At 40.1% G+C, this 23,016-nt stretch overlaps 1 protein-coding gene and 1 long non-coding RNA gene across 9 annotated transcripts in view; one reads left to right on the top strand and one right to left on the bottom strand.

The window, feature by feature from the left end:
• The window catches only part of ASAP1 (ArfGAP with SH3 domain, ankyrin repeat and PH domain 1), a 146,884-nt gene that overhangs the window by 108,246 nt on the left and 15,622 nt on the right, over positions 1-23,016 (bottom strand). For 6 of the 7 annotated variants that reach the window (XM_068181034.1, XM_068181025.1, XM_068181051.1 and 3 more), the window contains 2 exons: positions 18,713-18,799; positions 8,001-8,130 (listed from right to left, as the gene is read on the bottom strand). In XM_068181034.1, the coding sequence (XP_068037135.1) occupies positions 8,001-8,130; positions 18,713-18,771 (189 nt within the window). In that variant the 5' untranslated portion in view covers positions 18,772-18,799. Of the gene's footprint in view, positions 1-8,000; positions 8,131-8,599; positions 8,742-18,712; positions 18,800-23,016 lie in introns of those variants that run through there. The other variant, XM_068181070.1, reaches the window with a different exon arrangement.
• LOC137468883 (uncharacterized) overlaps positions 9,348-23,016 on the top strand; it is a 28,417-nt gene continuing 14,748 nt past the window's right edge. Inside the window, exons 1-3 of one of the 2 annotated variants that reach the window (XR_010996224.1) lie at positions 9,348-9,402; positions 9,976-10,097; positions 18,724-18,821. This is a non-coding gene — a long non-coding RNA (uncharacterized lncRNA). Of the gene's footprint in view, positions 9,403-9,452; positions 10,098-18,723; positions 18,822-23,016 lie in introns of those variants that run through there. The other variant, XR_010996223.1, reaches the window with a different exon arrangement.

Raw genomic sequence — 23,016 nt, 5'->3', positions numbered from 1 at the left:
CTGGAAGGCACTGGTATCACTGATGCCAGCTGGACTTTGCTTCACTGATCCCACCTTCTGGGCTTGGCAACCCAGTCCATGTCCCACCCACCCTGCAGATCCCTTACCTGGTCCATGTCTCACCAGCTTGGACAGAAGGCTCCCAGAGCACACCATGTCTAAGGTCTGACAGTCCTACAGACTTCAGTTTAGCAGGAAGTTACCTCCAGCACCATATTGATTTTTAGCTCTTAACCGGGAGAAAACCAAGAAATTAAAAGACTGCATTGGCATTGTAAGTTTCTATTTCTGCATCAGAAAGAGTTTTATATTTCTTCTGTTAAGAAATATAACAAGAAGGATAAAACAAGAAAGAGGTGGCTATTTAAAAGACAGAAAAAGCATACACTTTCCAGCTTAACCATAGCAACAGCACAACTTCAGACCTCTCCTTTCACCACTGACTAAAAGAGATGAAAAGGCCCCATGCACCCACATGCACATCTATGTGTGTAAAGGGGGAATGGAATCCTTACAGCATTTTGTTTCTGTTTCACAGGATCATTAAAGGAAATGTTTTCCATAATCACCACAATCAAGCCCACTGTACTCCAAAATCTTACTTGTCACAATGCTTACACAAAACCTCAGCATTAGCCCACTGATAGTGATATTTACAACCCATAACATATAGATACAGATAAATAACACAGAGCAACACTCTCTCTTTAGAAATATAACTGTTTGTTGCACTTCTCAGCAGGGAGTGGACTTACAGCTGCACTCCCTCAGGAAAGGAAACTCATGCTATTTCTCAGGGATTTTCCTTGATACTCATCAATAAACTTTAGACCTCTTGGTCAGTATCAAACAAACCTGGCTGAACAGTTTCTAACAGAAGTACCAAAAGATGCTACTAACTGGACTCTGAGAAGTTTCCCATGAGATATAAAAACACTATTAGTTGAGAGCCCTTTTTTTTTTTAGAACATGCTTATATTGCCTACCTTTGCACTTGAAACAATACTGATAATTAGCATTCTAGGCTTGATTCCACCTAATAGTTTTAGTGCAAGGCTCTATTCCATTCAAAAGGAGATGCTATGATCTTTCTTACAATTATCCTCTGTAAATTTGCTTCATATCTGCTGTTTAAAATTATTAACAAGCACCTTTATTCATATTGTTACAAATCACAAAGACAGTTATGAAAATTGAGTTTTACTCTTTGTAGTAAGAAACATACTGGAAATTAAATCAATCAATCTCATTCTGTTCTGAATCATTCATGTGCAGTCCTTCAGTGACACCCTGCTGAAATGCAATAATGGATTTGTGGGTTGTTTTCCCCTCTCTCTTTTCTTCAAAGTACTTTTTTATTGCTTTTTAACTATGGAAGGTGTCTCCACAGGACTCCACCCAAAACATTAAACTCAACTTTAAGTCATGTCACTTTAAGTGTCTCCCCTCCATCAGGGCCAAGTTCCCATGACTACATGGTACACACTCTGTCAGGGTTTATCTGCGCAGCATACTGAACAGAGTGCACCAAAGAGCACTTTCACAGCTTCCTAACTGATGAGTAAACATGAAGAAGTCTGTTGGGAGTTCAAAACAAGAAGCAGTACTTCTCAAAAAAACATATGAGGTACCAAATGCAGTAAGTACTTTCAAAAATATGCCTAAAATGAATACAAATTCTCAAAAGGCAAAGCTAATTCATCTGCCATGACTGAAACTTTGAGCTACCAGTGAGTGTTTCTTATTTTTCCTCACATCAGTCACATTTAAGCAAAAGGAGATTGCCTGCTTATTACAGACAAATGCTTTGACTGCTATCAAATGAAGGGTAAAACTGATTACACACTGAATGAATAAATACTGTAGCATGCAAATATAAAAGCATCCTCAGCTGCATTTTAAATACAATACACTGCTGTCAACTCCATCTGTATCACATTTTCAGTATTGTGATCCGGAGTCACCCATGTGCTCTCACTGTGGCTTCTGTATTTCAGAATGCTCACATGTCCATCTTTACATCTCTGTTGCAATTTGTCATTCATTGCAAAAGCAGCAACAATTATCCTGAGTTTTATTAACTACACAAATAAATTTTTTCTTATCCATTATTTTTAGGATGGTTTGCTATCAAAAGCATATTTCTTCAAAAACTGAAGATTGCTCGTGGTCTGTTACATAAAAAACCAGCTCAGAAGTGCAAAGCTCTCTGTGATGCAAGACTGCTTCTAACTGCCATAAGTAATTGTTTACAAGGTTAGGAAAAGCTGTATTTAACTCTAGGGCTGCTGGAGTTCCCTGGATTCACTTCCTAAAAATAAAAATATATTTTAATAAAAAAATGGAGAAATACAAAGAATAGGATGTTACAATTTATTTGTTGCGATTATATAAAGCGATGCTTCAAAAGAAATTAAGTGATATAAATTTTTTCTATTATTTCTTTCTCTTGACACACATACAAAATAGATCCTACCCATTTATCACAGCCCAGGCTAATGAACAAAGTCTGTGCATACTACCAGCAAAAGATAATTCAGAATGGAAATGCTCCTGTTCTCATGCATGATTTCACCTGCCTCCCTTGATTTTGATACTCTTTCACTGGAAAAGCATACTTTGTCACTGGAAAAGGATCTTGTGATGGAAAAGTGTATGAAATCACCACAGAAGATCTGATGTTATAGCAGTTTCAGTACTACACAAGTTTCAACAAAATTAGAAGGAGGAAAAATGCTGTCCACTCATCCTCATACCAACAGTCCTTCCTCACAGTAGAATAAGAAATAAATGCATAAACTGAAGCCTAAAGGGAAAGCTACATATGGGAAACTGTGAAAATGATTCATACACAACACATTTTGAAATAAAAAAAAATTAAAAAGGCAAAACAAAAAAAGTAACACCCCCATACTTTCCCCTTTCCCATCTCTAATCTTAGAGACTTATCCAGGACAGGAAGAAGAACATGAGAAACCTTTTCCTTTCAAGCTATGTTAGATTACAGCAAACTTGCACCGAGAACAACAAAAGCTGTATGAGGCTGAGCAGGAGCCAGACAGTCATTCTTTTACTGATGTATATGCACACACATGTTATAGGACCAGCCTAGACTGACAGACTGATGTGCTCAGGCACAGTGAGAAACAAAATGAGCAACAATAACTGCAGGAATAGTGTTGGTTTGGGTTTTTTTTAATTAAAAATGAAAACATTCTAAAAACAAAACCTAAACCTGAAAGCAAAATGCAAACATATCTGCAGCCAATCTAATTGTCAGAAAGCACATTCTGAATTTTCAGCTTCTCACTCAAGTGCAAAAGAAAGAAAGAAATAACATTAATCATTCAAGATGTTCAAGTATTACAGAAGTACAACAGTAAAACAGGCATTAAACTGCAAAATCAGCATCATCACAACTGAAGCTATTCTTTATTTTATCATCAGCTTCTAGCTGTCCCTTCATATTTACCAGCCTGACTAAAGAGAATTTAAATATTTAAGCTTAATCTCTGTCTCCAGACAGTCCTGCACAACATCTGCTACTTTAAGAGAAAGACTCAGAACTGCCTGGTCATGATAACTGAGCTATCCCTTGAGTGCAAAGATGTCCTTTCAGCTGGAGCTGGGACACAGCAGAACGATAATCAAGACAGTCTTGTGGTGATCCCACATGTGCACTACTTATTCTCAGAACAGATGTCATCATTCTCTAAAAATTCCAACTAGCTCACAAAGTAATATTAACTCAATGATTAAAATCAACTTTTCAAAATCTATTTGAGTAATACAAATCATGGAGCTTCTGTGGATATAAAAGCATGTCTGGTCAAAACAAAGCATGGGCTGAATTTTAAGAGATTGTATCAGTGATCTGTCTGTATTTACCACTTAAGCTTTTTACTTTAAAAAAAGTAATTAGCCATCCATTTACATATGTAATAATTCCCTCCTCATATGATCATTACAGATTCATATAATGGTTTGGGTCAGAAGAGATCTTAAAGAGCATCAAGTTCCACCCCCTGCCATGGGCAAGGACACCTTCCACTAGACCACATTGCTCAAGGTCCCATCCACACTGGCCTTGAACACTTCCAGGGATGGGGCATCCACAGCTCCTCTGGACAGCCTGCTGCAGTGTCTCACCACACTCACAGTAAAGAATTTCTTCCCTATATCTAATTCAGTTTAAAGCCATTCCCCCTTGTCCTGACACTCCACAGCCTTGTAAAATGTCCCTCTCCAATTCTCTTGTCACCACCTTTAGGCCCTGGGAGGCTACTCTAAGGTCTCCCCAGAGCCTTCTCTTCTACAAGCTGAAAACTCCAACTCTCTCAGCCTTTCTAAAGAGGAAAGGTGTTGCATTATAAGAGACATCTCCCACCTGCATGCAGAAATATGTTAAAAATAACTTTTTTGCATTAATGTAAGATTATGCTGAAGAAATCAACAGAAAGGAGTAGAGATTGCAAATTCTCTCCAACTCGACCTATAGTACAATATAATGGTTGTTTCTCTCTCTATGAGTTTGAAAAAAAAGCCTATTATTTTAGCAATAGAACGAACTTTAAAATGTGTGTTTACTTGGAGGCAATTACAAAACACTCATGCTTTAAAAATATTATAAAACAATCTTGCAGTTTTTGGTAATTACAGTTAAAGATGCCTAAGCCTGGCTAGAAATATGGCAGAGTCTTGGTTTTTAATCTTGTGTGACTGGATGACAAAAATCTAAGCTTGGTCACTTAAAAGGAAAAAAAAAACTTGCAAATCTTCTTAAGTAGTTTTAAACAATGTAGCATGAAACCTTTCTATTCAATAGACTGCTATAGAGTGGCATGTTCTTACTACTGTCTTTGATTAATATTATGACAGATTTAAATAAAGTTTGGGTGGAGGATTTTTTTTTGTTTTGTCTTTTGTTTTTTAATAAGCTGAGAACAGAGAAGTCCTTTGGAGAAGCACTTCCATGGTTCTCATTTTGTGAGGTATGCCTTTGTGTTTTGTTGGGCCTTCCACTGAAAACTTACTGAATGCAAACTCATCAGAATCAGTAAACAAGTCTGCTCTGATTTTTCAGTTGAAACTTTTTCCAAAATTGCATCTAACTGGATCCAAACACTCCACTGAAAATTATTTTAATAGGAAAAGAGTGGTAACTAGGAGATAATATGTAGCAATTCACCCAGCTGAACAGACTGCCCCTCCACTGATGGACAAGCAAGTGAGAAAATCAGCAAATGAGTCCATCCCCTATTATTATTTTAGAATACTTGTTAGTTGTGATGCAGTAACAGTAAGTTCACAATTTTTTAATAACTTCAGGGAATTAGGTAGAGGCATCCACACAAAACCATTTCTTTTTCGTCACATTCTTCATGAAAAGGTGTTTCTTATCTAGCCACTGATCTGAGCTACAGCAAGAATTACACCAGACTCAGAGGCTGGGAAACAGAGCTAACTTTCATTAAATCTGTTTCATTTCCCTTCCATTTCTGTTCAGAAAATAGTTCCAATTTGCAACATTGCTTAGAATAAAGAAAATAATTAGTTAATCCACAAACTAGCTTATAGTCACTGAGGTAGGTGCAGGTTGTGCTGAATTAAGTTAGCTGTAAAATAACGACCTAAGACACTTCAGGCAGCAGCGCCATAACAGCACAGAGCCTGACAGTGCCTGCAAAAGCCCAGAGAGAGCTCCAGCCCAGATGAAACATTCAGTAAAAATTAAACAGCTGCAAGGATGGAATCATCCCCTTTGCCTTAACACAGCAGGCTCAACACTGAAGTTCAGGAGCTGCTTGAGGAGTTCTTAGGTCATTCACAACACATCAACAACAGCAGCAGGAGATACAGAACACCCACTCCAACCATGCATTTTAATCCCGTGTTTCACAGAACGCACTAGGTAAGCAGGTGTATAGAAACCAACCCAGCTTGAAAGCAGCAGCAGCAAAACTGTGTCTTCACTGTAACTGTAGCTTGCATGCACAAAGACTCCAAAGGAGCCTTTTGCTAGCCACATCCTGACTGCATTTCCCCATGCAAATTAATAAATATAAATTTGGGAGAGTTGCAGATTTTTTGCACAGGTAACAGTAGAGCTTGTTTAAATCTTGTTTCCCACCAAATAAAGTTTTTTTTGTATTTACAGATAATAAAAAAATAATGCAAAACAAGTGCAGTTTAAACTGCAATCAGTTCAAATAGGGCACATAAAACAGTTATACAAACAAAAGAAATTCAAAGAAGAGAAACACAACCAACAGAAGTACCCACCATTTTTTATTCCCCTGATTTATTGTCAAATCTGACATTAAAACTTCTAAAATACACACAGTCCACACAAATAGTGCAGAACACTGTGTATTTATCCTCTATATTTTGTGTCTCTTCGGACAGGCATTATCACATTCAGCCTGCACTGATGTATCTCCCAAATCATGAAAGCATTAGACTGTATTCTTACCCTAGAAGTAAGTCACCAGCGATGACAAAACATATATTTTTATTTAACTCTATCCATGCTGTCAAGTGTACTAACAAGCATATCAGTGGCTGTACCTATTCCACATAGTTAAGAACAGGGGGCAGCAATTCTGTCAAACACTAACCTAACAGGTTGATTTTTGAGAAATCTATCAGTAAACATGGCTTGGTTACAAGAGAAAAGAAAAACCAAACCAGTTACAGTTATGGAAAAGTTAGAGATGTTAATCTAGGTTACACAATAAAAATAAAATACATAATTCTAAATGTGAATTTACAATCACTCTAGTCAGTTGCTGCAGACAATTGCACTGTTACAGTTTTGAATATAGACAGTTTTTCTATTAAAACTCCAGCTGATCTGATTCCCGTGGAATTATATTTCCATACCCAAGACTATCAAGCAAATACCATAATTAAATAATTAATACTCTTTCCTTGCATACCAAATGTTTTGCTCATGCCAACACATTCAGCAGAACTAAAAGACTCTATTAAATCCATCTCCTAGATGCGTGCCGGCTCCTGAAGAATCGACAAATACTTGATGAACTAAGTGTACAATCCAAAACAACAACTGCAACCCCTGCAACAATAGCAAAAATCTGCCTTCTTTCAGCATCATTATGCTTGTACCTTCAAGCAAGCACAGGGCAAGAGAAGAGCTGTACACTACCTTGTTTTCAAGTCATTTGGAAGACATTTCCTCATAACCACTGACCTAGTCCATAGGAAATCACTCTGAAACCTCAAATAGGAAGCAGTGGACTCATATTCCTTGGAAACCAGCTCTGGAAGTTTATCCATTTTCATGCTCCTATTTCTTGACAGCAGAGCAGGGTGAACATTTAAATGACGCTCATAACAAGCATGAAAAAACCCCAGCACTGAGGCTTCAAGGTTGAAGTGCTGAGACCGTATAATTTCTTCTGTTGCATTATTTTGTTCCTCTCCTTCCACCAATTCTATTTTCGTATTATTTCCCTCACTCCACATTCATCGCTTCATCCTTACCTCATTTCTTAAACCAAGTCTCCCTTGGCAGATTTCTGCAGAGTTCTGCACTTACTTGATGTAACGAGTGGCTGGGGAAAACCTCTACCAACGCTCCCAAACAAAACTCACCCTTCATCTTCGCTCTAAAAATCCCCAACATTCACGCATTTTTTTTCTACTGCAACAACTGACAACACTGAAACCACCAAGAAGCACTACAGCAACATTTAAGTTCAGACAACTGCTTTACGCACTAATCTTTGAGACGCCAGAGCAGGAAAGCTTTCTGTAACTAGCTCAACACAAGGGCAAAGTCCCACAATTAAAAGACCTGATTACATGCATACCAACGCCTCTGGCTCCTGTGGATTTGGGCGGGTGGTGCTGCCCCGTCCCTGATGCTCTCTCAAAGGCATACAGAAAAAAAAATAAATAAAAAGGAACAAAAAAAAAAAAAAAAAAAGGGAAAGGATAAAAAACAGGGGATAGGATGTGGGGTGTGGACGATTTACCTCTTCCAGCAGTGTGACCGTGTTCCTGCAGTTCTGCAAGCGGGTGGTGAAGCTGGAGGTGGTCGGGGAGTTGTAATCCTCTGTGGTCTCGGCGATGAACTCCGACACGGTGATCTGGTCCGGCATGATCCTGCCCCACCGGTAAAGCCCAGGAGAAGCCGGGCACACAGATCCGGAGAGAGAAGAAGCCAAGTTTCGAGGGGAAAAAAAAAAGAAAAAAAAAAAAAAAAAAAAAAAAAGGAAAAAAAAAAAAAAAAAGCAGAGGGAAGATGTTAACAGCCAGCAGAGACCCGCAGCATCAAAGCACCGGAGCCGCAGAGGGAAGCTGAGGCTTCGCCCTCTACATCCAGCCTCTCCCCGGCCGCCCCCTCCTCCTCCGGGCAGGAGGTGAAGGGGGAGAGGCCCCCGCACGGCGCCCCTCGCTCGGCCCCGCCGGTGGGGAGCGCTCCCGCGGTCGCCTCCGAGCAGCCCAGCTCGGCCCCGCCGCGGCGCTGCGGGGAGGGCGGCGGGAGGGGAGCGGCGACCGCGCCGGGCTCAGCCTCTTTCCCTCCCCACGCCCCCCGCCCCGGCCGCTGCTCCCGCCCGCGTCGAGCACTGACTTGTGCGGGCTCGGGCTGCGCCCCCCGGGCGGGGGAGGCGGGGCCGGGCCGGGCGCGGCGGGGCCGCGCTGACGGGCACCGCTGACGGGCACGCGCCGCCCGCCGCCGCTACGCGCGACAACGAGGAAGCGGCTCCGCGCAGGCGCGGCCGGCGCTCCCCTCCCCCGGCCCCGCGGTTTCTGAGGGCGAGAGGCTGCCACTCTTTCGTTTTCTTATCATTAAAAAGGGCTTTTTGGTGGAAGCTGACAAGGTCGGGGGGTGCCGGGCTGCAGTGCTGTCCTTAAGCGCGAGAATGAGCTTCCCGTGCCTTCTGGCAGCGGGGAGGGACCCTGCCCGCCTCAGGCTGCGGGTCCACTCCCGCTCCAGGGAACCCCCAGGGCGAGTCGGAGGGTCTCTTTATTTCTTTTTTTCCCTTCCTGAAGTCCGTCACAGCCGGTCGGAGCCCCATCCGCCGGTGATGTAGAGCCGAGGAGTCGTGCAGCCACTGCTGAGGGAGCCACCCCTCCCGGCAGTCTTGACTGCATAGGTTTTTACGCTCTCTAGACTTAGTTAATTTTTAAGAAGTCCTGCTTTGAGAGAAGCCCTTGAAGTTGCTATTGCTGATTTTACGTTACTAGTTCTGTGCCTGAGCCTTTCCAGAGCAGAGCTGTCTCAGTGCTGCCATGGTGGCCGGGTCGCGCAGCCCAGCACGGTGTCCCAGAGCAGCGCTGGCCCGAGACTGAACCGCGGGTTCACAGCCCTGTGTCCACTCACAGGCAGTATTTCTGAATAGTTATCATGTCCTCTATCCATTGTTGTATCATGTAACTCAGGGAACTGACACACAGACAGACCCTTTTTCCTTTTATTTTTTTTTTTTTTTAAAGCTTAGGTTTGGGGTCCCATATGTTCATTTCTAAAGAAGGCTAAGTCTCAGGAGGCTCAAGTAATCGTGGTCATCTGCTGCATCAGTGTGATTTATTTAGCCACACTGTGTGATTTCCGCCTCCTTATATTTGGGATTCTCTCCACAGAAGCTGGGCCATTCAGGAATGGTAAATATTCTCAAATCTGAACAACTGAGAATGAGCAATATTATATGGCTATATCCATTTCAAAGGATTTTATGTTCACTGTATAAGCATCTACCTCATTACAATGTGGTTAGACTTGTACATAGTTTTGTATGTAATTCTAACAAAACGCCTGTGCAACTCAAAAATAGTTTACAGTATCAACTGCAAACTACAATGCCTGAGTAAGGATGAAAAGGAGATACCTGATTTGAATATACCCATAAAAAACTTATTTCTGTGCAGTTCTGTCAGCAAAAATATGACCAGTACTCCTGAACAGTGGTCCTGCCTGAACATGTTTCTGTGATTTCATCGCCTTAGTAGAAGCCCTCCATATGGCCATGTGATTGCTGCTGCTGCTGCTGCTTCACGTGATCCAGCTTTCTGGCACAAAGGCTCTGAGCTCGTACAGATGATTGTTAAACGTCATGAGACTCTGAAAGGTAGAGTAGGCAAGAGGAGGAGGAAGCCAAGAAAAGAACTGTGTGGGAGTTACAGTGAAAAATGGATTTGGGCAAAAAAAAAATGAGGCACTGAAGAAGCAACGGGAGACGTAGGAAGAAAATCATTTGATGATCGTGTTCATAAGAGCAGTGGAGGAGGAAGAGAGACCAAGAAGATAAAAATGCCTGGTGGCATCAAAAGCAGTATGGAAAGGAGAGTAAAGAACTGGCTGGGGGGTTGGGCCAGGGAAGAGCTGCTGGTAACATCCAGAAGAGCTGTTTTGACCTAGCCTGCTTGGAAGCTGGATGGGTGAGGGATATGGGTGAGGGATATGGCCCGAGGGCCAAGCAGGGTCTCTGTGGTCATCCCCTGTAATTTCCTGCTGAGCATCAATCATGGGCTGTCATACAGCTGTTCCTGGTGGTCCGAAGGTCAGCCACAGTGTTCACATTAGGAAGATTCCTGATCCCTCACTGGCAGATTTCAAGTGAAGATAAATCCATCACACTGGTGGATGGTTTAATTAATTGGGTACTCTCACTGTTAGGGTTGAATTGTTCTTCTTCAGGCTGAAGTTATTGAGCTTGACCATTAATCTCTGGATTGTAAAATAACCTCATCTGTTATCCCAAACAAATCGCCCCAGAAACTGAACATATTGCTAAAGACATAATTTCTTTGATACTATTTTGTGAAAATTTAAACTACAGAGTTGAAGAGCATATTCAACTAAGAAAGGGAGTAGACAGGCCAGGGAAACTGTAGCAGTGAAGAGTGACAGAAGTGAAGGCAGAGCAGAGTTAAGTGCAAATGAGCTTTTGTGTTTCCTCATCAGGGAAAAAAAGTTGTCTTCTAAAAAGACATATTAAATGCATAAGAAATAGAATCAATACAGAAGAATACTGGTAAATAAAGAGAATGGCACAAGGCCTAAAAATGAAAAAGGAAGATCATAGTTGCCTTTTGGTCTGTTTTTGACACTTCTGAAATTGTTTACTCTTCCAGAGAGAATACAGTGTTCTGTTTTGCTGCTTAAAAGCAGCATTTCCACTTCCCCTATTCAAGTGTTAGTAAAGAAATTAGTCCTATAGGCATGACCCCTTTAGACTTGGATTATGTTCATTTAATCTTACTGGAAACAAGATCAGTTAATTAATGTGATGTTAATAAAAATATACTAGCTGTCTGTAAAAATGTGCTAATATTTAAACTAGTCAAATTATGTAAGTATTTCAAATAGCATTCAGTGAATTTCAGATTTAACCATGTTTCCTGTTTTGAATTGCGATCAGTATCTGAGATTCAATTCTAAATTTGTAAGATGCACCTCTCTATAAATTGTCACTAACTTGAAATCACTGTTTCACTTCACAAATGTCAAAGAATAATCATCAGAGTGTGAAAGTTATATTTCACAGTGTCTGCTGTATGCTGTCTTAGTCTGTGCTAGATCCTGGGTGAGGCTGTGCCACAGCCTTTTTCTCATGGAAGGTTTGCCAATGAAGTTATGCTTATCTCAATCCTCTTGGTATTCTGAAGTGAAAAACAACTTGTCCATCCTGGACAGGCTAATGCCAGTGAGGATCATGCAAGCAGCACTGCAAGTCACTTACTCCTTACTGCTGATGCATTGCAGTCAAGGAAGTTGTGCTGTCTTGCTGTCCCAGCCAGTGATTCAGTCTACAATTCCACTTGATTCCCTGGCTTTTATTGTATTTGCAAACAGAAGAGTTAATTACAGCAAATTGACAATAATTCTGCAGTACCAGTGATAGTCACCATGCTTAGGAAGAGGCTAAAGAATATTGCAATGACGAACTACCAACACAGGTGTTGAGCAAGGATAGTATTCTTCATTTTATAGTATTTTGGACAGCTTATATTTAGATTGAGGTCATCAGTTCACTCACAGGAGCTGAGCAGGAGTGAACAGGTGATGATGTTGTCATCACTGTGAACTTTGCAGCATGGCCAGTATGTGCCAGAGGTGAAAAGCTACATGGCACTTGCACAGCTCTTCACATCATCAATGCAATTAACTATTGAAACCACACAGCAATGAGGTAGAGAACAGCAAGATTGTTTCCACTACAGATAAGGAGCCATATAGATGAGCTTGTGGCCCTGCTGTGTTTGTGGCAGTCTAGCTTGAGTCATGCAAAGTCAGCTCTTCAGGGTATCAACACCTCATCCAGGCTGAAGCTGGTGGTGAATCTCCTGTGGGATGTGATTATGCTGCCTGCAGAGAGCAGCCCCAGGACCACCCTGAGGTCACACTTCCCTGCTGTGTGGGAAGCAAACTCACAGATGCAAACTCAGGTTGGTTGCTGCTTTTGAAACAAGCTTGACCCAAGTCCCTGGCTGAGCACCAGTGTGTTGTCAAGCATGCTCAGACAAGCTGCCTCCAGGGCCATTTGCAACCGCTCAGTGTGGCATTGAAGTGAGTTGTTAGCTGGAGAAGGAAATCGCTGCACACATCGGTTCTGTGCAGTGACTCCAGGTTAGTGCAGGTGTAGTCATGGCAGGATCTGGCATGTCAAATTCAGGGGGTTTTGATTCTCAAGTATGAACATGATGATGCCTTTTTGCAAATACAGGTTTACAACTACACTCATTTCTTGGCTTGCAAGGTTTCCATCTTGGCTATTACTGCAGATAAAAGTGCTGATTTTATAGTATGTCAGACAGTAGTGTTTAATTAAAACATCAAATCATTGAAATACACGTTTTTCTTAGTAAACTATATAGTTGTTCTTTTTATGCTCCTTAGCATCTCCACAAACATGGAGAGTGTCACCAGCTCAACAGCAAATAGCAACAGAAGTAGTGTGCTAAAATGCATAAGGAAAATATCCTTAGGCTATGTTTCTCTACTATACTGCTATCCTGAATACGTTTGTGGTTTGATGTTAGACTCATCCATTTCAGCTAAACACAGCAGTCAGGAGTACTTCCCATCCTCTTCCTGATCCTAACTCTCTTTATGAGATTATTGTATGACAACAGACATCCATGGCATTTGGTACCTCATAATGCTGATTTGAGGTTCCCTGAAAAAACATCTGTATGGTAAGTTGCAGTTCCTACATTTTTATAATTTTATTTTCAGATAACTTCTAACAAAATTAATGGGAAAGGTTTATTTAAATTTATGGCCATAATACTAGAATATCCACAAATATTTCTGAATATCAGCTCTTCTCATATGAGTTGGATGCTGGGCTTAGGGGATAAAAGAAGCTTCAAATTAACAAGAATCTCAGCAGGATGAGTTATGCTTTTGGTTTTGGAATATCTCATGTGCTAAAACTCAGTAAACTTTTTTTGTTAATGGAACTCTCATAGTTTAGTTTTTCAAAGTAAAACCACCCCATTTATGTAAGGACAAGTAACATCATCACTTTGTACTTCAGCAGGAAATGTTTAGTCAGGAGGCGTTTCACCTCCAGGAGCTGTGTCCTCTCAGAGGATGGTTGGACAGCTGACAACCTTGCACAAAATATAACAACTACATATTTTGACCTGCAGCATGTTTGCATGTTTAAGATCACATAAGTGCATGATGTACTCACAGGAAAAGGCAAAGTCTATTTTAAACACTGAAGCCTACATCACACTTTGTGACTGGTGCTAATTTGCTTGAAGGGAGCATACATGGTAAACTGCAGAGTGTTTCTGCTTGAGGAAGAAGGCTGTTGGCTTTGACATTTGCAAACAAACCTTTGAAATTATTATGTTACTGGGACTAAATAATCAGGTAACTTTCAAGTAAAAGAAAATTTCTTGCTTATGTCACACTGTTGAACATGAAGAAGACCGAAATCCAGGTCCAGCAAACATGCGGATTGCAAATCTGTGGTTTTATGGGACAGTATTTGCTAATGTGGCTTATGAACTATATTAGCTGTGTCAAGAATTTGTGCTGCTGCTGTGACTGTGTTGAATGCAAGAATCAGCTGATTTCAATTTTAATACTGGCATCTCCCTCCATTTGTCTTCATCTCACATTTAAAATGAGATAGCAAATGTCTCAGAAACTACATGTTATTTTAAAAGCCTTTTAGCACTTACAATAGTGGCTTAAACAGAAGGTTCTTTTTGCTTTCTTTCAATATTAAAATGAGAGCAAAAAGAGAGCCCATTGTGTTCTCATTATAAATGACATTTTAGTAGCATTAAGATCTTGTGGTTTTAACACTATGTGGACAAAATGAAAAAAGATTAAATCAGAACAACAGCAATTTTGCTGAATTTTATATTTTGCATCTTATTTTTGTGTATGTCCTGGGCAAGTAGCTTGGCTGAATGATAAAGAAACTCAAATAACCATCTCAAAGGACAGCTGAAAATAACAGTACTGAAAATGAAGTGCAGCATTGAGTTACACAAGATTAAGCTGACTAATCTGCTGATTCAGTTTTGCCTTTGTTTTTTCATTTTGTCATGCAAGCTCAAGTGTCAAGCAGACAAACACATAATGGCATTCCAGGCTCCCAGTAACAACAACAAGCAATGGGCTGTTCCCCTGCCACCTCTGCATTCTCCAAAAAGAAAACAGCAAATTGCTCACCTGCAGCAAAGAGGCAGCAGGCTCAGGACAGATATACTCCTTTTCTTGTTACAGGTGTACTGAATTTGGTATTTCTGTTTCACAGATGGTTTTTGTCAGCGGTAATCATTTAAGAAACCTTACTTCAGTTCATAGGAAGTGCAGTAATGCATATGAAGGGCCTGGAGGGAAGCCATACAAAGAGCAGCTGAGGTCACTTGGGTTGTTCAGCTTGGAGAGGAGGAGACTGAGGGGAGACCTCATTGTGATCTCCAACATCCTCAACAGGCAAAGAGGAGGGGCAGACACTGATCTCTTCTTTCTGGTGCCCAGAGACTTGACCCAAGGGAATGGCTGGAACTTGTGTGAGAGGAGGTTTAGGTTGGATATTTGGAAAAGGTTTTTCCCCCAGAGGGTGGCTGGGCACTGGAACAGGCTCCCCAGAGAAGTTGTCACAGCCCCAAGCCTGACAGAGTTCAAAAAGCACTTGGACAATGCTCTCAGGTACATTGGATTCTTGGGCATGGTCCTGTGCAAAAACAGGAGTTGAACAGAGTGACATTATGGTCCCTTCCAGCTCAGGATATTTTATGTTTCTATGATTCTGTGTGTCAGGAGACAACAGATTTAAACACAGCTCTTACAACATAAGAATATAAAAGCACAGCAGTAAATTCTTCTATATGGACTGGTTTTTGGACAGTTCAAAGATATCAAACTCTTACGAGTGCTGATGGACAAGAAAACTGTCAGTGGAACCACCTGCAGGTTTGATGTTAACCCTTACCCAGGTGAAAATATGAGCCTGCTCATTACTCACAGAGGTGGTCAGGCAAGAACTGCCAGCCCTGAGGGAGGTGGTGTTCCAGCAGTACCCACCATTACTGCATTGGTGAGGCTGAGGAACACCTCAGGGAAACCTGGGCACGGTTGTCCTTGCATTCCTGACACTGAGCAAATCTTTGAAGGATTGTTGGGAAGGACACTGCAGACACGTTGGCAAAGAGCAGACTGTTCCAGTGGAATTGCAAAGGCCAAGACGAAGGCAATATGTCATGAAGGGATACTCTGATTGCAATGAGAGAAATAAGAGTCCTTCCAAAGAAGGAGTCATAGTAGCTGGATGCTTTTTTTTTCTTTTTTTTTTTTTAACATGAGAAATAGCAATGACTAAAATCAGAGCGTGATACTGCAGAAATGAACATGTTGCAGGGCAGCTGGCATAGCAGGCTCTCCAAAATAAAAAGAGAATGAAATAAAGCCTCAACCCACATTGCAAACATTTCAATATTTTCTCTTTCCCTCTGGAAACGATATGGCTGTGTCATTACCAGGCACATCTCTGGTTCTACTGAAGCTGCTAAATGTATGCTGATGGCAACATGCAGTGTTTTGCTTGCAGTAAAAATGAAGGTTCAGACCAAAATGAACCTGTGAAGCAGTTGGAGAATGAAATAAAGTCTCTGTAGACCTGGGATCATGTCTTTGAGCTGCCACTCATAGCTCTGACATGGCAACTGATCTCTGTGTGCATCATTTCTCTATCTGTGGAATGCAGACAATTGCATTTCTTTTTCTAGGTGAAAGAACACTGGGCTTTTTCAGCTGAATACTGCTGTATCAGAACTAAGTATTTTTAATATATATTTTATTGTAAGAGTTTTAAAAAGTAGCTGAGGGATGAGCCTGACTCTCAGTCCAAACAATTTTGTCAGCACTTTTTCTGACAGACAAAAAGGTTTGGCAGGTAAATGAAAGGGTTTCTTTCTACTAGTTGTAATGGTGTGAAAATATAAATCAGAAAGATCTGGGTTTGTGATTGGCTCCTCCCTCTATATTATAGTTTTATTAGCATTACTTTGTGGAAAAAGAGGGACTAAGACCCCCATGATAAACAGAAGTCATTAACAAGCTTTGCTAAAACACAGTTTGCAGATGTGAATGTGTATGGGCCTACTGAGTTGGAGTTTAAGTGCTAGCTTATAGTGTTGTCTCTGCATACTTTATTTCTCATAATTTCCTAAATAGCATCTCATTAGAGAAAGGCTGGAAATAAATCTGCAGATGTTGGATTATATAAAAAAAGTTCCTTGCAGCCACTGAACATGTTAGCACATCTGTGTTTCCCTTATATAAGCTACTGTTTTCAAAGATGCATCACTTGGTCAGACTCTAGACTTGAAAGTAGCATAAGAAATTTTCAATTCAGGAGTGATGCCTTTTGGGTTTTATTATGTCTATGTTTATTTTGTTTGCATATTTGTTTCTTTTATTAAGGAAATAAGAATGTTTAATGATACATAAGATCTGAAATAATTTGAGGCATGTCTCCTTTATGCTTAAGCAAAATTACTCATATTTAAAATTATGGTTTGCGGGTTTTATTAATGTGGATGTTTGAATATTGAAATCGTAAGGTTCTGGTAAAACCCAGGATGACAGATAACCATATGGAAGTTTTTGGAAACTAGTCTTGCTGTGTGTACCAAATTTCTGTTGGGCCAGTGTTCACATGGTGCTAAATGAAATTTAGCAGTGCAGAATTTCAGTCTAGAGGTCCATCACAGCAGCTCCCTTTGCTGATTACTCATTTGCATCTACTTTTAACCACTGAATTTGAGCTTGCAGCTTCCTAAGTTAACTGGTTCTCCATTGACTACTGTAGAGGGTGACCATCTGCTCATTTGTTCTGCCTCTAAGGATTTTTTTAAGCAATGCTGATCTCAGAAAATTTGAAAGGGCAGCAGGAAAGATGTCAAAAATCTTCAGCTCCTAAAAGTTTTTCAAGAAAATAAAAATGAGCAGGGGAAAAAATGTTTCTTGCCCCTATGAACAGGAAAGGCTCACTGTCACTTTGTTCTTTGTCAAGTTGATCAGTGTGAGAGAAAGTTCCCCTAAGGGTCCCAGTCATGGGAAGAGTTTCAATGGTGGTTTGCACCTCCTCAGGCGCTTCATCAAGACACAGATCTGTAGGAAATTTGGTTTCATTAACTTCAGGGATGTTAGCACTACTTATTTTCTTGTTGGTGGTTGTGATTTCCTTCAAGAAAATCAAGGAGCAGTAGGACATAAAAATGGAAGTGCCATTTCAAAATCAAATAGGAATGTCCAGCTTAATAGCACTATATTTTTTAAAATATGACTGTTTGACTTCTGAACTCTTGCTTATTTAAGACCTCATGGACTCAAAAAGGAAAAGTATGTGTAGCCATGTGACAAAGCAAATGCTCCAAAGGAGGATTTATTCAGTTTTGAGAAGATCAGCAGCAGTGATTCACCCTCATGGCTGGTCTGGACTGCAATATGGTCAACTGATTCCCCCAGGGAGGAAGAAAGGATGAAAGTCCCACACTGCTCTGTGGTCACACAGGGAGCAGTGACTTGTGCCAGGGTAGCTCCAGCCCTTGCATCCAGCACAAAGAAAACTCCAGCCTTAACCATCAGAATTGTTATTGTCGGGGATTCAAGTCAGGCAATCCAAATGTAGCTTTTAGTGGTTCAGTGAAAGAGAATGAAAACTTTAAAACAAGAGAACTCACCATCCAGAGACTGAATAAACAAAAAGCATATGTAGGCAACTGTGTGCTATTCAGCACTTTGCATCATGCAAAGGAGAGAGTCCCTCCTCTTTTCAAGCCCCCGCACAAATCTTGCCATAGATTTTTCAGGCTGATCTGAGAGATTTGTTGTTTTCAAAGTTAAAATAACATCAGTTACCAGATCTAGATGAGTTGAAAGGAGTTACAGTGCCCTTTGTATACCCTGCCCCCCTCATCTAGCTTTGAAATCTTTGAAAGCAAAGCAAACTATGTAATAAATGTTAGTGTTTGTTCCCATAATTGCTCAGGTGATCAATGCTTTGTAAGGATTTACTGATTTATTGGGACTTTTGATTATTGAAAGGCAATAGTTAGACTTTTTCTGAGAAACACCCACTGTAGTAATGTCTGAAGTGGCATTAAGAAGAAAAATCCCTACTGGCAGGTATTAGAATTGATAAAACATCTGGCCTGCTTTTTACTCCTTAAACTAGTTGTTTATATTTATGTCTTTTGTCTTTCTTACCGATTCCATAGTGAATCTCTTGAAGAAAAACTTGAAAGCCTGGATGCTGAAGATCTCATGTCTCATCTGTCACGACCAGAAACCTACCTAGAAGAGGAGAAAATATCAAGTAAGTAAAACTGACCAAAGCTATGGGACTGACAAAGTCTCTTATTTAAACAGTCAATCTGAAACAATGTGTGTTAATTCTTCAGTGGTGGAAATTTATCTTCCATTATTTGATTGCTGTATTTGGTATTGTGAGTTTCACTGTGGTAAACAGTTCCATTAGAAATTCCCTGATAAAGAACACCTTGTTAAAAATTGCTAGAGGAGAGCTTCATTTAGCTGGCTGGGAAAACTCTGTCTAAGTCAATGTGGCAACTACTCAGTCAGCTGCACTGAGTGCAGTGCTGGTAAGGACTTGCCTGTCCAAGCTGTCTGACACTTCAGAAGACCCTGTTTTCTGATATAACTTCAGTCTAACCATTCAAGCTGAAAATTTCAATGTCAGGTGTATGCACCAGACTGATCTTTTTTGGAAGATGGAGATAAGATCTGATGGTTAAAGAGACTGGGAACAAGAAGTGTTCTGACAGGACATAATCCTGCATGTGGGAGAGGGCAGGAGGGTGTGGGGAGACAGTCATGGCAGGATATGGACAAGTGGTCTCACAATTTTTCATCAGGTTTTTCTGCCACTATATTGCATACTCTTTCCAGTTTAAGACTTGTGTTGGTGTGGGGAAAGGAAGGTGCTAGACATGCTGCAGAGCCCTGAGCAGGTGAGTAGGGCTGGCACATATCTTTCATTTTGGGACATTCTGGGCTATCTTCATGTTTGGTCCAAAGGTACAAGCTGGAAAAAGATTAGCAGGGGCTTGAGGCCAGATATGGGTGCTGAGAAGGAGAGTACTACACAGAAGCCGTTGCCATGAGATGGTAAATAAGGGATACTGGGACAAGCCCCATGAGAGATGTGGACTGCATGAGCTGGCACATGGGAGAAGTGACAAGAACCCATAAGGATAAGATCAAACAGAGAGGCCCAGGCAATGGGGGAGTGGGAGAGATGCCATCCCAAGATTACACTCTTTGATTAACCAGTCTGCCCATTTTCATTCAAGCACATCACTTTATTCCTTGATTCCATGAGGAAAAACACAAGTCCTTCTCTATGAGTATTTCTTTTATCCTTCTGTCTAAGAGAAGCCCTGTTACGCCTTTTGACCTATTTCCCCAGAGACTGCTGTTGTTTGTTTATGGGGTTTGTCCTGTTTGTTTTGTGTTTCCAGATATGTCATGTGGGTCTGGAGGTTTTCCAACCCTTAACATTAAAAATAACATAGAATAATCCCTGTCTCCAAGACATATGAGATCCAATTTAAAATTGCGACATACAAGTTTTTTGATGGGATGTTAGTATCTCTCTTTTCCCTTCTGTTTCTGAGCCTTTAGGATACTTTCAAGTGATATTGTCAAAAGCTCTTTTATTATTAAGAGGGTTAGACATCTTTTTAACCAGCAGACTTCAGATTTTTACCTGCTGCCTGGAAAAGATCTGAGATTTTACCAGGTATGCCAACAGCTTGGCAGCACAGGAGGAGAAATGGTTACAGGCTCTGCTCATAAGGAGGAGGTGTGTACTTTGATTTGAAGGCCAAGAGGAGGAGTATCTGCCTCAAATCAAGAATATTTTCCTTGAATATTGTGTTACATGCAGGAAAAAGTTGTTAGAAGGCAGTCCTGGTACTGCAATGTGTTTTTGTGGATTGGGAAAGGCCTCTTCTGGCAGACAACTGAGTACCACCATCTTACAACAAACCCATAGCCACTGGCAGCCCTGGAAGTGACTCAACCCATGATGATGTCTGCTGGTTCTTTAATATTACGGCACAACTCTTCCTTTTAATTATATTATTCATCTCTGTAGGCAAAAAAGTCACCATCATCATAGGTTTATGTTATTCAAATCAAAGCAAGAAATAAAAAAAATATATAATGGCTCTTTATTTTCTATATCGAATGCTGTCCTAAGTTTACAAGTAACTATGATTGACATTGGACTAAATTTTAAATGGATGGCAATTTATTTTTCATAAGTCTAAAAAGTCACAGAATCTCTTTATGTCTGCTATAATAAATTACTGAATATTATTTAATTGCTCATTTGCTATATGTGGCATTATGAACATTTTTTGTTACATCTCATTGGTTATAGAATGATTATGTTCCCTTTCTAAGTCTCCTACTCATTTTGGGGCCTATTGATACAAGAGCCATAAATAAATAAAGTAAATAAATAAAAAAGCAAAGAAATCCAGAGAAATATTATAAAGAAATCAATTTGGTTGGAGTTATCAACATTGATTAATGAGAAACAATACTGAGAAGGAAACATATGTGGCTCTCCTAGAGAGAGGAATGGTGGCCTAGTGATGAAAGTGCTCATGTGAGTTCAACACTGACTCAGTGACCTTGGACAATTTATTAGGGCATCATTCAGATGGCAAATTCCTCAAGCCATACACCCATTAGTGTCATTTATCTGGGTAAAGAGTCTTTTGAGGCTAAATACAGCTTTTCTGAAACCCTTGACCTGATGACAGTAGTAGAATTTGGGCTGTGTCAAGATGGCATTTTGACTCTTCTTCTCACTCCTCCAAAAAAAGACCAAAACCAATGCTCTCCGACTGTCCTTGGCAATGTGGAGGTAACATTACCAGATTGGTGGAAAATCCTGATATATGACAGTATGTGAGTGGGAGCAGGGAGAGGATATGAAATATAAAAGCCCAGAACATATAGAGAACAATGATAACTGGAGAAATATGATTGCCTTTCACACAGGAACACCTACACCCGAAAAGAGAAAGTCAAGTGGGGCTTAAGGAAGGAGGGGGCCTAACTGAGAACAGGGTGACATTAATGGCAGCTGGGTGACAACTCGACACAATACAGTAATACAATAGCAGATTCTATTAGTCCTTAGATGAGGAAAGGATTTGTTCTTGTGCCTAGTTATAAATACATACAACTATATTGGATTAATTGGTAGAATCTAAGTGCTTGACTAATCCTAATGCCTAACTAATAAGTATAATGAGTTGAATCCCTATATTTTTATGGTTTTAGAATAGGGTAAATGTTGTGGAAAGCTAATGGATTCTCAGGAAGAGAATACAAAATTTGCCAATATCTTGGGTAATAATCAAGAAAAAAATTATGCAGGGATTTTGCAGAGGAGAGGAAAAAATCAGGAAATATTTTTTACATGCTTTAGCTACCTGCATTTGATATTGCTTAAACTCTGTGTGATTTCATGCATGTCATTTAATGACCTATTTTATCTTGCTTTTTGTTTTAAATGACTTTTTTTTTTCTTTCATAATAGACAATATGACCTGAGTAGCAATAATATAAATCCATATTTTTTCATGTCTAATGACTATTTTGGGGCAAATACTAGCCAGCCAATTTTCTCATATTCCTGAACTAGAGTTAGCCTAACTAGAAAAACTCAAACAAGCAAAAGTTAATATTGTTTCTACAGTCACTGATACAATAACAATAGTAGTTGTGCACCACCATGCTGAAAATCAACTCCCTTTATGTCCAAACAATAGTGTGAATCACAGAAATCTGACCTTGATATACAAATGTGATCATGTAGTAATTATAGCTCTTGTGCTTTCTGTATAAACAGACTACTTCATCTGGAAATGCTGTAGGGTACTGCTTCATTCTGCAATTTGCAGCTAATGACTGAGCAGAAAGCTTTTATATCCCCAAAAGCTTTAAAATAAAGCAGGTAGAAAAATCTTATTTCCCGTAGATGAAAAAAATAAGCTGGTTATTTGAACAGCAGTGAATCAAGTAATTGTTCTATGTATGTTCTGTTGAAAAGCAGACATCACGTATTTAAAGATTGTCCTCAAAATCACATATTGCAAAGGTTATTAAAGACACTTTCATGGTCAAAATATGGAACTAAAATACTCAGTCCAAGTGGTAACTGACATGTTCTTTAACAACTGTGAGGTTAACAAAAATTTCTTTCATTTCATGCCAAAATCTGCTTGTTCTGTTTGTGTCTGTGTTGGTATCATCCAAACAGGATGTGACAAACATATGTTCTTTGGCTTTGTCCTAATCCATGATTTGAATAACACTATTAAGATGTGGTCTAACAAACTTCAGGGAAGCAAATCTGAGGATATTTGTCTGTGGACTTGATTATAGTATGACCTAAGCAATAGATGCTACACCCTGACCCCATGAATTAGCATTATGTGTTTTCAGTGCTTCCATAAAAATATATGATC

Source organism: Anomalospiza imberbis, chromosome 1 (assembly GCF_031753505.1).
Source record: "Anomalospiza imberbis isolate Cuckoo-Finch-1a 21T00152 chromosome 1, ASM3175350v1, whole genome shotgun sequence".
Taxonomy (NCBI): domain Eukaryota; kingdom Metazoa; phylum Chordata; class Aves; order Passeriformes; family Viduidae; genus Anomalospiza; species Anomalospiza imberbis.
Note: the sequence above shows the minus strand (reverse complement) of the source record. Positions and strands in the feature narration are given on the sequence as shown.